Below are 14,382 nucleotides of genomic sequence, written 5' to 3'. Positions count from 1 at the left end.
GTACTGCTCACACTTTATCATATTAAATAATAAATTGATTGAATATTGGCCAAGTGAAGCTTCTGATTTGTAACAGTGAGATTGGGATGGGATGGGCTTGAAGGGCCCTTCCCACCCAAACCATTCTGGCATTTGGGACACTCAGAATCCATCCCCAGGGGTTTTTATGGAAGTTGGGGATGGCAAAGGGAAGGGAGACCCTTCCTGGAGTGCTGAGATTGCCAGTGAAGCCCCCAGAGCCCAAAATCCCTTCCTGGAGAGGAGTCGGGGTGGGGATGGATCCAATGCCAGGCTGGGAGAGCTGGGAATGGAGGGAATTCCCTGGAGAGGGAGCCTGGGCTGGGATTTTGGGAAGGGATTCCCAGAGCAGCTGGGGCTGCCCCTGATCCCTGCAGTGCCCAAGGAAGGATTGGAGCCCCCTGGGATGGTGGGAGATGTCCCTGGGTGGGATTTTAGATCCCTTCCCACCCAAACCATTCCATGATTCCATGGTTTGCTGCTGGATTTTGAGTGGATTTTTAGCACTCACCTCACTAAACTGCCAAAAATCCCCCACTATGGCCAAAAAAATCCACCCAAATTTTGCATTTTTTCCTCTGAGCTCCCTCTACAGAATCATTTCTCATTCTACCAAAATCCACCACGAAAATCTGGAGCCTTGGAAGAGCTGCTGATCTTCAGCTTGAGGATCCTCCTCCGTGGGAAGCGATTCCTAAAAATCTTTGGAATTTTTGTCTCCCTGAAATAAAAAATTTGTAACTCCCTGAGTTGCTCACCCTGAGCTGCTTTGGTGCAATTCATCCAATTTAACCAACACAAACCTGGAGCTCTCCCATGGCTCCAAATTGGGCCAAAAATTCAATTTTCTGTGCAGGGAGGAGGAACCTGCTGAGGCAAAAGGCAATGAAAATTAACAGGAAAAATGTTAATTTAGGAGTTTTATTGTCTTGTGGAAACCCAAATCTTCACTCATTTCCTGCTCTCAATAATTCTCATTTTTGCTGATGGCTCCTTGCTGGGTTCTTTAAATCTACTTGCAAATCAAATAATTGTGACTCAACCACATTTTATTAAAAAAGAAACCAAAAAAACCCAAAAACCCAACAACTCTGAACTGGTTTTTGCTCCCAATTTCCCTCTGAACATTTCACAAAATCCCCTTTCTAAATAATTCACACACAATATTATCAGCAGCCCTGGTGCATCCACACCTCAATTAAATCCACAAAATTAATAAAAAATACAATTCCATGCTAGGAAAAAAAAATTTCCTCCATTTCCCAGCTGAGAGTGCTGAGGGAAATAATTTCTGGTTTTGGGAAATAACTTTTTAATAAAGTTATAAATAAATAGCATTTTTTTGTTGTTTTGGGGAGTTAATCAGAAATGGATCTAACAATAATATTTGATATTTTTTGTAGAGAAAGGGGTGAAAAGCAGGAATTGGGCTTTGGAAAGTACAGAAATATTTAATAAAACCATAAAGAACAGAAACATTTAATAAAACTATAATTAAATCACCTTTTCTTTTGTTGTTTTGGGGAGTTAATCAGAAATGAATCCAGCAATAATATTTAATATATTTAGCAGAGAAAGGGGTGAAAAGCAGGAATTGGGCTTTAAATACAGAAATATTGAATAAAACTATAAATAAATCATCTTTTTTGTTGTTGTTTTGGGGAGTTAATGATAATGGATCCAGCAACAATATTTGATATATTTTGTAGAGAAAGGGGTGAAAAGCAGAAATTGGGCTTTGGAAAGTACAGAAATATTTAATAAAATTATAAATAACAGAAATATTTAATAAAACTATCAATAAATAATTTTTTGTTGTTGTTTTGGGGAGTTAATGAGAAATGAATCCAGCAATAATATTTGATATATTTTGCAGAGAAAGGGGTGAAAAGCAGGAATTGGGCTTTAAATACAGAAATATTGAATAAAACTATAAATAAATCATCTTTTTTGTTGTTGTTTTGGGGAATTAATGAGAAATGGATCCAGCAACAATATTGGATATTTTTTGTAGAGAAAGGGGTGAAAATACAGGCTTTGGAAAATACAGAAATTCACTTTTTTTTGTTGTTGTTTTGGGGAGTTAATGAGAAATGGATCCAGCAGTAATATTGGATATATTTTGCAGATAAAGAGATGAAAATCAGGGTTACAAAGGCGGGAACTGGGCTGGGAGGGCTCTCATGAGTTGCTGCTTTGGGGAATTAATGACAAATGGATCTAACAACAATATTGGATATATTTTGCAGAGAAAGGGATGAAAAGCAGGAATTGGGCTTTCAAAAATACAGAAATTCACCTTTTTTTGTTGTTGTTTTGGGGAGTTAATGACAAATGGATTCAGCAGTAATATTGGATATATTTTGCAGAGAAAGGGATGAAAATCAGGGTTACAAAGGCAGGAACTGGGCTGGGAGGGCTCTCAGGGTTTGCTGCTTTGGGGAGTTAATGACAAACAGATCTAACAACAATATTGGATATATTTTGCAGAGAAAGGGATGAAAATCAGGGCTGGGAACAGGAGCTGGCTCTCAGGAGTTGCTGCTTTGTGGAATTAATGAGAAATGGATCTAACAACAATATTGGATGTATTTTGCAGATAAAGAGATGAAAATCAGGGTTACAAAGGCGGGAACTGGGATGGGAGGGCTCTCAGGAGTTGCTGCTTTGGGGAGTTAATGATAATGGATCCAGCAACAATATTTGATATATTTTGTAGAGAAAGAGATGAAAATCAGTAATTGGGCCTTGGAAAATATACAAAAATTCACCTTTTTTTGTTGTTGTTTTGGGAAGTTAATGACAAACAGATCTAACAACAATATTGGATATATTTAGCAGATAAAGGGATGAAAATCAGGGTTTGGAAGGGGAGCTGGGCTCTCAGGGGTTGCTACTTTGGAAAGATAATGATAATGGATCTAACAACAATATTGGATATATTTTGCAGATAAAGAGATGAAAATCAGGGTTACAAAGGCGGGAACTGGGCTGGGAGGGCTCTCAGGAGTCGCTGATTTGGGGAATTATTGAGAAATGGATCCAGGAATAATATTTGATATATTTTGTAGAGAAAGGTGTGAAAATCAGGGTTTGGAAGAGGAGCTGGGCTCTCAGGAGGTGCTGCTTTGGGGAATTAATGACAAATGGATCTAACAACAATATTGGATATATTTTGTGAAAATCAGGGCTGGGAACAGGAGCTGGGCTCTCAGGGGTTGCTGCTTTGGGGAATTAATGACAAATGGATCTAACAACAATATTTGGTATATTTTGCAGAGAAAGGTGTGAAAAGCAGGGCTGGGAAGAGGAGCTGGCTCTCAGGAGGTGCTGCTTTGGGGAGTTAATGAGAAATGGATCTAACAACAATATTGGATATATTTTGCAGAGAAAGGGGTGAAAAGCAGGAATTGGGCCTTGGAAAATACAGAAATTCACCTTTTTTTGTTGTTGTTTTGAGGAGTTAATGAGAAATGGATTCAGCAGTAATATTTGATATATTTTGCAGATAAAGGTGTGAAAATCAGGGTTGGGAACAGGAGGGGGGCTCTCAGCAGGTGCTGCTTTGGGGAATTAATGACAAATGGATCTAACAACAATATTGGATATATTTAGCAAATAAAGGGATGAAAATCAGGATTACAAAGGCGGGAATTGGGCTGGGAGGGCTCTCAGGAGGTGCTGCTCTGTGGAATTAATGACAAACAGATCCAACAACAATATTGGATATATTTTGCAGAGAAAGGTGTGAAAAGCAGGGTTGGGAAGAGGAGCTGGGCTCTCAGGGGTTGCTGCTTTGTGGAATTATTGAGAAATGGATCCAGGAATAATATTGGATATATTATGCAGATAAAGGGATGAAAAGCAGGGCTGGGAACAGGAGGGGGGCTCTCAGGAGTTGCTGCTTTGTGGAATTAATGAGAAATGGATCTAACAACAATATTTGATATATTTTGCAGATAAAGGTGTGAAAATCAGGGCTGGGAAGAGGAGCTGGGCTCTCAGGAGGTGCTGCTTTGGGGAATTAATGACAAACAGATCTAACAACAATATTTGATATATTTAGCAGATAAAGAGGTAAAAAGCAAAAATTGGGCTTTGGAAAATACAAAAAATCACCTTTTTTTTGTTGTTGTTTTGGGAAGTTAATGACAAACAGATCTAACAACAATATTTGATATATTTTGCAGAGAAGGGTGTGAAAATCAGGGCTGGGAACAGGAGCTGAGCGCTCAGGAGGTGCTGCTTTGGGGAGTTAATGATAATGGATCTAACAACAATATTTGGTATATTTTGCAGAGAAAGGGGTGAAAAGCAGGAATTGGGCTTTGAAAAATACAGAAATTCACTTTTTTTTGTTGTTGTTTTGGGGAGTTAATGAGAAATGGATCCAGCAGTAATATTGGATATATTTTGCAGATAAAGAGATGAAAATCAGGGTTACAAAGGCGGGAACTGGGCTGGGAGGGCTCTCAGGAGTCGCTGATTTGGGGAATTATTGAGAAATGGATCTAACAACAATATTTGGTATATTTTGCAGAGAAAGGGGTGAAAATCAGGGTTTGGAAGAGGAGCTGGGCTCTCAGGAGGTGCTGCTTTGGGGAATTAATGACAAACAGATCCAACAACAATATTGGATATATTTTGCAGAGAAAGGTGTGAAAAGCAGGGCTGGGAAGAGGAATTGGGCTCTCAGGAGTTGCTGCTTTGGGGAATTAATGAGAAATGGATCTAACAACAATATTTGGTATATTTTGCAGATAAAGGTGTGAAAATCAGGGTTGGGAACAGGAGCTGGCTCTCAGGGGTTGCTGCTTTGGGGAGTTAATGAGAAACAGATCTAACAACAATATTGGATATATTTTGCAGAGAAAGGTGTGAAAAGCAGGGCTGGGAAGAGGAATTGGGCTCTCAGGAGTTGCTGCTTTGGAAAGGTAATGATAATGGATCTACCAACAATATTGGATATATTTTGCAGATAAAGGTGTGAAAAGCAGGGCTGGGAAGAGGAGCTGGGCTCTCAGGAGTTGCTACTTTGGAAAGGTAATGATAATGGATCTACCAACAATATTGGATATATTTTGCAGATAAAGAGATGAAAATCAGGGTTACAAAGGCAGGAACTGGGCTGGGAGGGCTCTCAGGAGGTGCTGCTTTGGGGAGTTAATGACAAATGGATCCAGCAATAATATTGGATATATTTTGCAGATAAAGGTGTGAAAATCAGCGTTTGGAACAGGAGCTGGGCTCTCAGGAGGTGCTGCTTTGGGAGTTAATGACAAACGGATCCAACAACAATATTGGATATATTTTGCAGATAAAGGTGTGAAAATCAGCGTTTGGAACAGGAGCTGGGCTCTCAGGAGGTGCTGCTTTGGGGAATTAAGGACAAACAGATCTAACAACAATATTTGATATATTTTGCAGAGAAAGGGGTGAAAAGCAGGGCTGGGAAGAGGAGCTGGCTCTCAGGAGTTGCTGCTTTGGGGAGTTAATGACAAACAGATCCAACAACAATATTGGATGTATTTTGTAGAGAAAGGGGTGAAAATCAGGATTACAAAGGCAGGAGCTGGGCTGGGAGGGCTCTCAGGAGTTGTTGCTTTGGGGAGTTAATGAGAAACGGATCTAACAACAATATTGGATATATTTTGTGAAAATCAGGGCTGGGAGCAGGAGCTGGGCTCTCAGGGGTTGCTGCTTTGGGGAATTAATGACAAACGGATCTAACAACAATATTGGATATATTTTGCAGTGAAAAGCAGGTTTGGAACAGGAGCTGGCTCTCAGGAGGTGCTGCTTTGGGGAATTATTGAGAAAGGGATCTAACAATGATATTGGATATATTTTGCAGAGAAAGGGATGAAAATCAGGGTTACAAAGGCAGGAACTGGGCTGGGAGGGCTCTCATGAGTTGCTGCTTTGGGGAATTAATGACAAATGGATCTAACAACAATATTGGATATATTTTGCAGTGAAAATCAGGGTTGGGAAGAGGAGCTGGCTCTCAGGAGTTGCTGCTTTGGGGAGTTAATGACAAACAGATCTAACAACAATATTGGATATATTTTGCAGTGAAAATCAGGGCTGGGAACAGGAGCTGGCTCTCAGGAGTTGCTGCTTTGGGGAATTAATGAGAAATGGATCTAACAACAATATTTGGTATATTTTGCAGATAAAGGTGTGAAAATCAGGGTTGGGAACAGGAGGGGGGCTCTCAGCAGGTGCTGCTTTGGGGAATTAATGACAAATGGATCTAACAACAATATTGGATATATTTTGTAGAGAAAGGTGTGAAAAGCAGGAATTGGGCTTTGGAAAATACAGAAATTCACCTTTTTTGTTGTTGTTTTGGGGAGTTAATGACAAACAGATCCAACAACAATATTGGATGTATTTTGTAGAGAAAGGTGTGAAAAGCAGGGCTGGGAGCAGGAGCTGGGCTCTCAGGGGTTGTTGCTTTGGGGAATTAATGGTAATGGATCTATCAACAATATTGGATATATTTAGCAAATAAAGAGATGAAAATCAGGATTACAAAGGCAGAAACTGGGCTGGGAGGGCTCTCAGGAGTTGCTGTTCTGTGGAATTAATGACAAATGGATCTAACAACTATATTGGATATATTTTGCAGTGAAAAGCAGGTTTGGAACAGGAGCTGGCGCTCAGGAGGTGCTGCTTTGGGGAGTTAATGAGATATGGATCTAACAACAATATTGGATATATTTTGCAGAGAAAGGTGTGAAAATCAGGGCTGGGAACAGGAGCTGGCTCTCAGGAGGTGCTGCTTTGGGGAATTAATGACAAACAGATCTAACAACAATATTGGATATATTTTGCAGAGAAAGGGATGAAAATCAGGAATTAGGCTTTGGAAAATACAGAAATTCACCTTTTTTTGTTGTTGTTTTGGGGAGTTAATGAGAAAGGGATCTATCAACAATATTGGATGTATTTTGCAGAGAAAGGTGTGAAAATCAGGGCTGGGAAGAGGAGCTGGGCTCTCAGGGGTTGCTGCTTTGGGGAATTAAGGACAAACAGATCCAACAACAATATTGGATATATTTTGCAGAGAAAGGGATGAAAATCAGGGCTGGGAAGAGGAGCTGGCTCTCAGGGGTTGCTGCTTTGGGGAATTAAGGACAAACAGATCCAACAACAATATTGGATATATTTTGCAGAGAAAGGGATGAAAATCAGGGCTGGGAACAGGAGCTGGGCTCTCAGGGGTTGCTACTTTGGGAAGGTAATGATAATGGATCTAACAACAATATTGGATATATTTAGCAAATAAAGGGATGAAAATCAGGGTTACAAAGGCGGGAACTGGGCTGGGAGGGCTCTCAGGGGTTGCTGCTTTGGGGAGTTAATGACAAACAGATCTAACAACAATATTGGATATATTTTGCAGAGAAAGGGATGAAAAGCAGGGCTGGGAACAGGAGCTGGCTCTCAGGAGTTGCTGCTTTGGGGAATTAATGACAAACAGATCTAACAACAATATTGGATATATTTTGCAGGGAAAGGTGTGAAAATCAGGGTTTGGAAGAGGAGCTGGCTCTCAGGAGGTGCTGCTTTGGGGAATTAATGATAATGGATCTATCAACAATATTTGATATATTTAGCAAATAAATAAATGAAAATCAGGGTTACAAAGGCGGGAACTGGGCTGGGAGGGCTCTCAGCAGGTGCTGCTTTGGGGAATTAAGGACAAACAGATCTAACCACAATATTTGATATATTTTGCAGATAAAGGTGTGAAAATCGGTTTGGAACAGGAGCTGGCTCTCAGGAGGTGCTGCTTTGGGGAATTAATGACAAACAGATCTAACAACAATATTTGATATATTTAGCAAATAAAGAGATGAAAATCAGGGTTACAAAGGCGGGAATTGGGCTGGGAGGGCTCTCAGGGGTTGCTGCTTTGGGGAATTAATGATAATGGATCTACCAACAATATTGGATATATTTTGCAGATAAAGGGATGAAAATCAGGGTTTGGAAGAGGAGTTGGGCTCTCAGGGGTTGCTGCTTTGGGGAATTAAGGACAAACAGATCTAACAACAATATTTGATATATTTTGCAGAGAAGGGTGTGAAAATCAGGGCTGGGAAGAGGAGCTGAGCTCTCAGGAGGTGCTGCTTTGGGGAGTTAATGACAAACGGATCTAACAACAATATTGGATATATTTTGCAGATAAAGGTGTGAAAATCAGGGCTGGGAGGTGCTGAGAGCTCTCAGGAGGTGCTGCTTTGGGGAGTTAATGACAAACGGATCTAACAACAATATTGGATATATTTTGCAGATAAAGGTGTGAAAATCAGGGCTGGGAACAGGAGCTGGCTCTCAGCAGGTGCTGCTTTGGGGAATTATTGAGAAAGGGATCTAACAATGATATTGGATATATTTTGCAGAGAAAGGGATGAAAATCAGGGCTGGGAACAGGAGCTGGCTCTCAGGAGTTGCTGCTTTGTGGAATTAATGAGAAATGGATCTAACAACAATATTGGATATATTTTGCAGTGAAAATCAGGGTTTGGAAGAGGAGCTGGCTCTCAGGAGGTGCTGCTGGCCCATCGGGGTGTGATGGGGGGCAGGAGGCGCCGGGAGGGGCAGTGGGGCCCAGGGGAGCACCCCGAGTTGGCCTGGCTGCATTTCCTCGCCGCTCCTCCCTTCCCTGCAGCCTCCTCCTCCTCTGCAGCAAAAAAAAAGGGAAAAAGAAGGGAAAATGAGTTTATTCACAGAAGGAAAAAGGGGATTATTCCAATGGAAAGCGAGAATTTAACACAGGTTCCCAGTGGTTCTGGGGGGAATGGCTCAATTCATCCACTCTAAGCAGTCACTGGGTTGTTTTAATATTTGGGATTTTAATATTTGGAATTCTGGATTTTTAAAAAATATTTGGAATTCTGGAATTTTTGAATAGTTGGGATTGTAGAATTTCTGCAATTCTGGATTTTTTTTTTTTTTTTTTGAATATTTGGAATTCTGGAATTTTTGAGTGGGTTTTTAAAATATTTGGAATTCTAGATTTTTTGGAATTCTGGGATTTTTAATATTTGGAATTCTGGAGTATTTGGAATTCTTGGATTTTTGGAATACTGGAATTTTTTGGAATTCTGGAATTTTTGAATATTTGGAATTCTGGAATATTTGATTTTTTTAAATTCCTGGAATATTTGGCATTCTGGAATGTATTCATATTTGGAATTTTTGGAATTCTGGAATTTTCAAATATTTGGAATCCTGGAATTTTTGAGTATTTGGAATTCTGGAATATTTTGAATATTTTTGAATTCTGGAATATTTGGCATTCTGGAATGTATTCATATTTGGAATTTTTGGAATTCTGGAATTTTTGAATATTTGCAATCCTGGAATTTTTGAGCATTTGGAATTCTGGAATATTTGAATTTTTTGAATTCCTGGAATATTTGGCATTCTGGAATATATTCCTATTTGGAATTTTTGGAATTCTGGAATTTTCAAATATTTGGAATCCTGGAATTTTTGAGTATTTGGAATTCTGGACTTTTAGAATGTTTGGAATCCTGGAATATTTGGAATTCTAGAATTTTGGAATATTTGAAATTCTGGAATTTTTGAATATTTGGAATCCTGGAATTTTTGAGTATTTGGAATTCTGGAATATTTGATTTTTTTTTTTAAATTCCTGGAATATCTGGCATTCTGGAATGTATTCATATTTGGAATTTTTGGAATTCTGGAATTTTCAAATATTTGGAATCCTGGAATTTTTGAGTATTTGGAATTCTGGAATATTTGATTTTTTTAAATTCCTGGAATATTTGGCATTCTGGAATGTATTCATATTTGGAATTTTTGGAATTCTGGGATACTTGAATATTTGAAATTCTGGAATTTTTGAGCATTTGGAATTCTGGAATATTTGAATTTTTTAAATTCCTGGAATATTTGGCATTCTGGAATGTATTCATATTTGGAATTTTTGGAATTCTGGAATTTTCAAATATTTGGAATCCTGGAATTTTTGAGTATTTGGAATTCTGGAATATTTTGAATATTTTTGAATTCTGGAATATTTGGCATTCTGGAATTTTTGAATATTTGGGATTCTGGAATTTTTGTATATTTGGAATTCTGAAATATTTGGAATTCTGGGGGTTTTTTTTGAATATTTGCAATTCTGGACAATCTGCAATTCCAGCCCTACGTGTGGCTCGGCTCTCCGGGACGGCGGGAACTGTCCCTGCGGTGCCTCCCCTCACACGCACCTGGCTCGGGGCTCTCCGGGATGTTGGGAACTGTCCCTGCCCATGCCAGGGGGTGGCACTGGGTGATCTCTGCGGTGCCTCCCCTCACACGCACCCGGCTCGGGGCTCCCCGGGACGGCGGGCACTGTCCCTGCGGTGCCTCCCCTCACACGCACCTGGCTCGGGGCTCTCCACGGCACGACGGGAATTGTCCCTGAGGTGCCTCCCCTCACACCCACCATGGCTCTGCTCTCCCCGGGACGTTGGGCATTGTCCCTCCCGTGCCAGGGGGTGGCACTGGGTGATCTCTGCGGTCCCTCCCCTCACACCCACCTGGCTCGGGGCTCTCCCCGGGACGGTGGGCATTGTCCCTCCCGTGCCAGGGATGATCTGTACGATCCCTCCCCTCACACCCACCATGGCTCGGCTCTCTCCGGGACGGTGGACATTGTCCCTGCGGTGCCAGGGATGATCTCTACTATCCCTCCCCTCACACCCACCTGGCTCGGGGCTCCCCCTGGGACAGCGGGAACTGTCCCTCCCGCGCAGGGCTGATCTGTACGATCCCTCCCCTCACACCCACCCGCCTCGGGGCTCCCCGGGACGGTGGGCATTGTCCCTGCGGTGCCTCCCCTCACACCCACCTGGCTCGGGGCTCTCCGGGACGGTGGGCATTGTCCCTCCCGTGGCACTGGGTGATCTCTACGATCCCTCCCCTCACACGCACCCGGCTCTGCCCGGGACGGCGGGAACTGTCCCTGCGGTGCCTCCCCTCACACGCACCTGGCTCAGGGCTCCCCCCGGGATGGTGGGCATTGTCCCTCCCGTGGCACTGGGTGATCTCTGCGATCCCTCCCCTCGCACCCACCTGGCTCGGGGCTCTCCGGCACGGCGGGAACTGTCCCTGCCGTGCCTCCCCTCACACCCACCTGGCTCAGGGCTCTCCCCGGGACGGTGGACATTGTCCCTCCCGTGGCACGGATGATCTGTACGGTCCCTCCCCTCACACTCACCTGGCTCGGTTCTGCCTGGTTCGGTGGGAACTGTCCCTCCCGTGCCAGGGATGATCTGTACGATCCCTCCCCTCACACGCACCCGGCTCGGCTCTCCCCGGGACGGTGGGCACTGTCCCTGCGGTGCCTCCCCTCACACCCACCTGGGTGGGGCTCTCCCTGGGACGGTGGACATTGTCCCTGCGGTGCCAGGGATGATCTGAACGGTCCCTCCCCTCACACTCGCCTGGCTCGGCTCTGCCCGGCACGGCGGGAACTGTGTCTGCGGTGCCTCCCCTCACACCCACCTGGCTCAGGGCTCCCCCCGGGATGGTGGGAATTGTCCCTCCCGTGGCAGGGGGTGATCTCTGCGGTGCCTCCCCTCACACGCACCTGGCTCGGAGCTCTCCGGCACGGCGGGAACTGTCCCTGCCGTGTCTCCCCTCACACCCACCATGGTTCGGGGCTCCCCGGGACGGTGGGCACTGTCCCTGCGGTGCCTCCCCTCACACCCACCTGGCTCGGGGCTCCCCCCAGGACGGTGGACACTGTCCCTGCCGTGCCAGGGCTGATCTCTGCGGTCTCTCTCCTCACACCCGCCTGGCTCGGGGCTCCCCGGGACGGTGGGAATTGTCCCTGCGGTGCCTCCCCTCACACCCACCTCGCTCGGGGCTCTCTGGGACGGTGGGCCTTGTCCCTCCCGTGGCACTGGGTAATCTCTATGATCCCTCCCCTCACACCCACCTGGCTCGGAGCTCTCCGGGGGCTCGTTCCAGGCGCTCCAGGTGTGCACGCCCAGCCCGGCTGCGGACAGGTGCCTCTGGGGCAGCGGCAGCTTGGGCCACAGCAGCTGCTCCAGCCCGGGCAGGGCCGTCTCGGGAGGGACGAACACCTGCCTCCAGGCCAGCCCCAGCTCCATGAAGCTGTGGGGGGGAAAATTCTGGGGTTAAAAGAGTCCTGCTTTAAAAGAGGGTCTGGTTTTCCACACCTGCACCAGTTGCTTTCAGCACCTTTTCCCCCTACAAACAAAACTCTTGAAAATCCCTCCCTCTGAGAGCGCCTGGTGCCATTTAAGGACCAATTTCAAGATTTTGGGTTCAATTCTTGAATCATGATCTCTCTCAAATCTTACTCAGCACCAACTGTGCTAATCATGTAAAGAAAGAATAACTCTGGTTTTAAACCCATATTTGTTACTCCAACTCTATTTTTCCACACCTGCACCCAGTTTCTTTCAGCACCTTTTCCCCCTACAAACAAAACTTTTGAAAATCCCTTCCTGTGGGAGCACCTTGGCCATTTAAGGACAACCAATTTCAAGATTCTTGAGGAATTTCAAGCTCATGACATCTCCCAAATGCCACTCAGCAGCAGCTGTATTAATCACATAAGAGGAAATAACTAAGAGGGAATAATTCTGATTTTAAAACCATATTTGTCACTCCAATTCTGGTTTTCCACATGTGCACCGAGTTTCTTTCTTCATCTTTTACCCTACACAGAAAGCTCTTGAAAATCCCTTCCTGTGGGAACACCTTGGCAATTTAAGGACTACCAATTTCAAGATTTTGGGTTCCATTCTTGAATCATGATCTCTCTTAAATCTAACTCAGCACCAACTGTGGCAATCATGTAAAGAGAGAATAACTCTTGTTTTAAACCCATATTTGTTACTCCAACTCTATTTTTCCACACCTGCACCCAGTTTCTTTCAGCACCTTTTCCCCCTACAAACAAAACTTTTGAAAATCCCTTCCTGTGGGAGCACCTTGGCCATTTAAGGACAACCAATTTCAAGATTCTTGAGGAATTTCAAGCTCATGACATCTCCCAAATGCCACTCAGCAGGAACTGTGCTAAACACATAAGAGGGAATAACTAAGAGGGAATAATTCTGGTTTTAAAACCATATTTGTCACTCCAATTCTGGTTTTCCACATGTGCACCGAGTTTCTTTCTTCATCTTTTACCCTACACAGAAAGCTCTTGAAAATCCCTTCCTGTGGGAGCACCTTGGCAATTTAAGGACCACCAACTTCAAGATTTTTGGTTTAATTCCTCAAATATGCCCTCTCCCAAATTCCACTCAGCACCAACTGTGCTAATCACATCATGAGGGAATAACTCTTTTTTTTATAACCATATTTCTCATTCCAATTCTGGTTTTCCACGCCTGCACCAAGTTTCCTTCACATATCTATCAAATATCAAATATCTTTCAAATATCCCCTACACAGAAAGCTCTTGAAAATCCCTCCCTGTGGGAGCTCCTGGTGCCATTTAAGGACCACCAACTTCAAGATTTTTGGTTCAATTCTTGAGGATTTTCAAGCTCATTATCTCTCCCAAATGCCACTCAGCAGGAACTGTGCTAAACACATAAGAGGGAATAACTCTTTTTTTTTAAAGCCATATTTCTCACTCCAATTCTATTTTTTCCACACCTTCACCAAGTTTCTTTCAAATATCAAATATCTTTCAAATATCCCCTACACAGAAAGCTCTTGAAAATTCATTCCTGTGGGAGCACCTGGTGCCATTTAAGGACCAATTTCAAGATTTTTGGTTCAATTCTTGAGGATTTTCCGTCTCATGACATCTCCCAAATGCCACTCAGCATCAATCATGTGTGTTACTCATGTAAAGAGAGAATAACTCTGGTTTTATAACCATATTTCTCGCTCCAATTCTAGTTTTCCACATCTGCACCAAGTTTCTTTCAAATATCAAATATCTTCAAATATCTCCTACACACAAAGCTCTTGAAAATCCCTTCCTGTGGGAGCACCTGGTGCCATTTAAGGACCACCAACTTCAAGATTTTTGGTTCAATTATTGGATCATGACATCTCCCAAATGCCACTCAGCAGGAACTGTGCTAATCATATAATGAGGGAATAACTCTTTTTTTAAAAAGCCATATTTCTCACTCCAATTCTGGTTTTCCACACCAGCACCAAGTTTCTTTCAGCACCTTTTTCCCCTACAAACAAAACTCTTGAAAATCCCTCCCTGTGGGAGCACCTGGTGCCATTTAAGGACAACCAATTTCAAAATTCTTCATTCAATTCTTTAAGAATTTCAAGCTGATGACATCTCCCAAATGCCACTCAACGGGGACTGTGCCAATAGTGTAA

The 14,382-nt window shown here is 43.3% G+C and overlaps 1 protein-coding gene across 1 annotated transcript in view; it reads right to left on the bottom strand.

Annotated features, from left to right (window-relative positions):
- Positions 1–8,255: 8,255 nt before the first annotated feature.
- The window catches only part of LRGUK (leucine rich repeats and guanylate kinase domain containing), a 77,591-nt gene continuing 71,464 nt past the window's right edge, over positions 8,256–14,382 (bottom strand). The window contains exons 13-14 of the mRNA XM_064733883.1: positions 11,990–12,168; positions 8,256–8,713 (exon numbers count right to left, since the gene is read on the bottom strand). Coding sequence (XP_064589953.1) covers positions 8,574–8,713; positions 11,990–12,168 — 319 coding nt within the window. The 3' untranslated portion in view covers positions 8,256–8,573. The remainder of the gene's footprint in view (positions 8,714–11,989; positions 12,169–14,382) is intronic.

The sequence above is a fragment of the Zonotrichia leucophrys genome, chromosome 1A, assembly GCF_028769735.1.
Source record: "Zonotrichia leucophrys gambelii isolate GWCS_2022_RI chromosome 1A, RI_Zleu_2.0, whole genome shotgun sequence".
Lineage (NCBI taxonomy): Eukaryota > Metazoa > Chordata > Aves > Passeriformes > Passerellidae > Zonotrichia > Zonotrichia leucophrys.
Note: the sequence above shows the minus strand (reverse complement) of the source record. Positions and strands in the feature narration are given on the sequence as shown.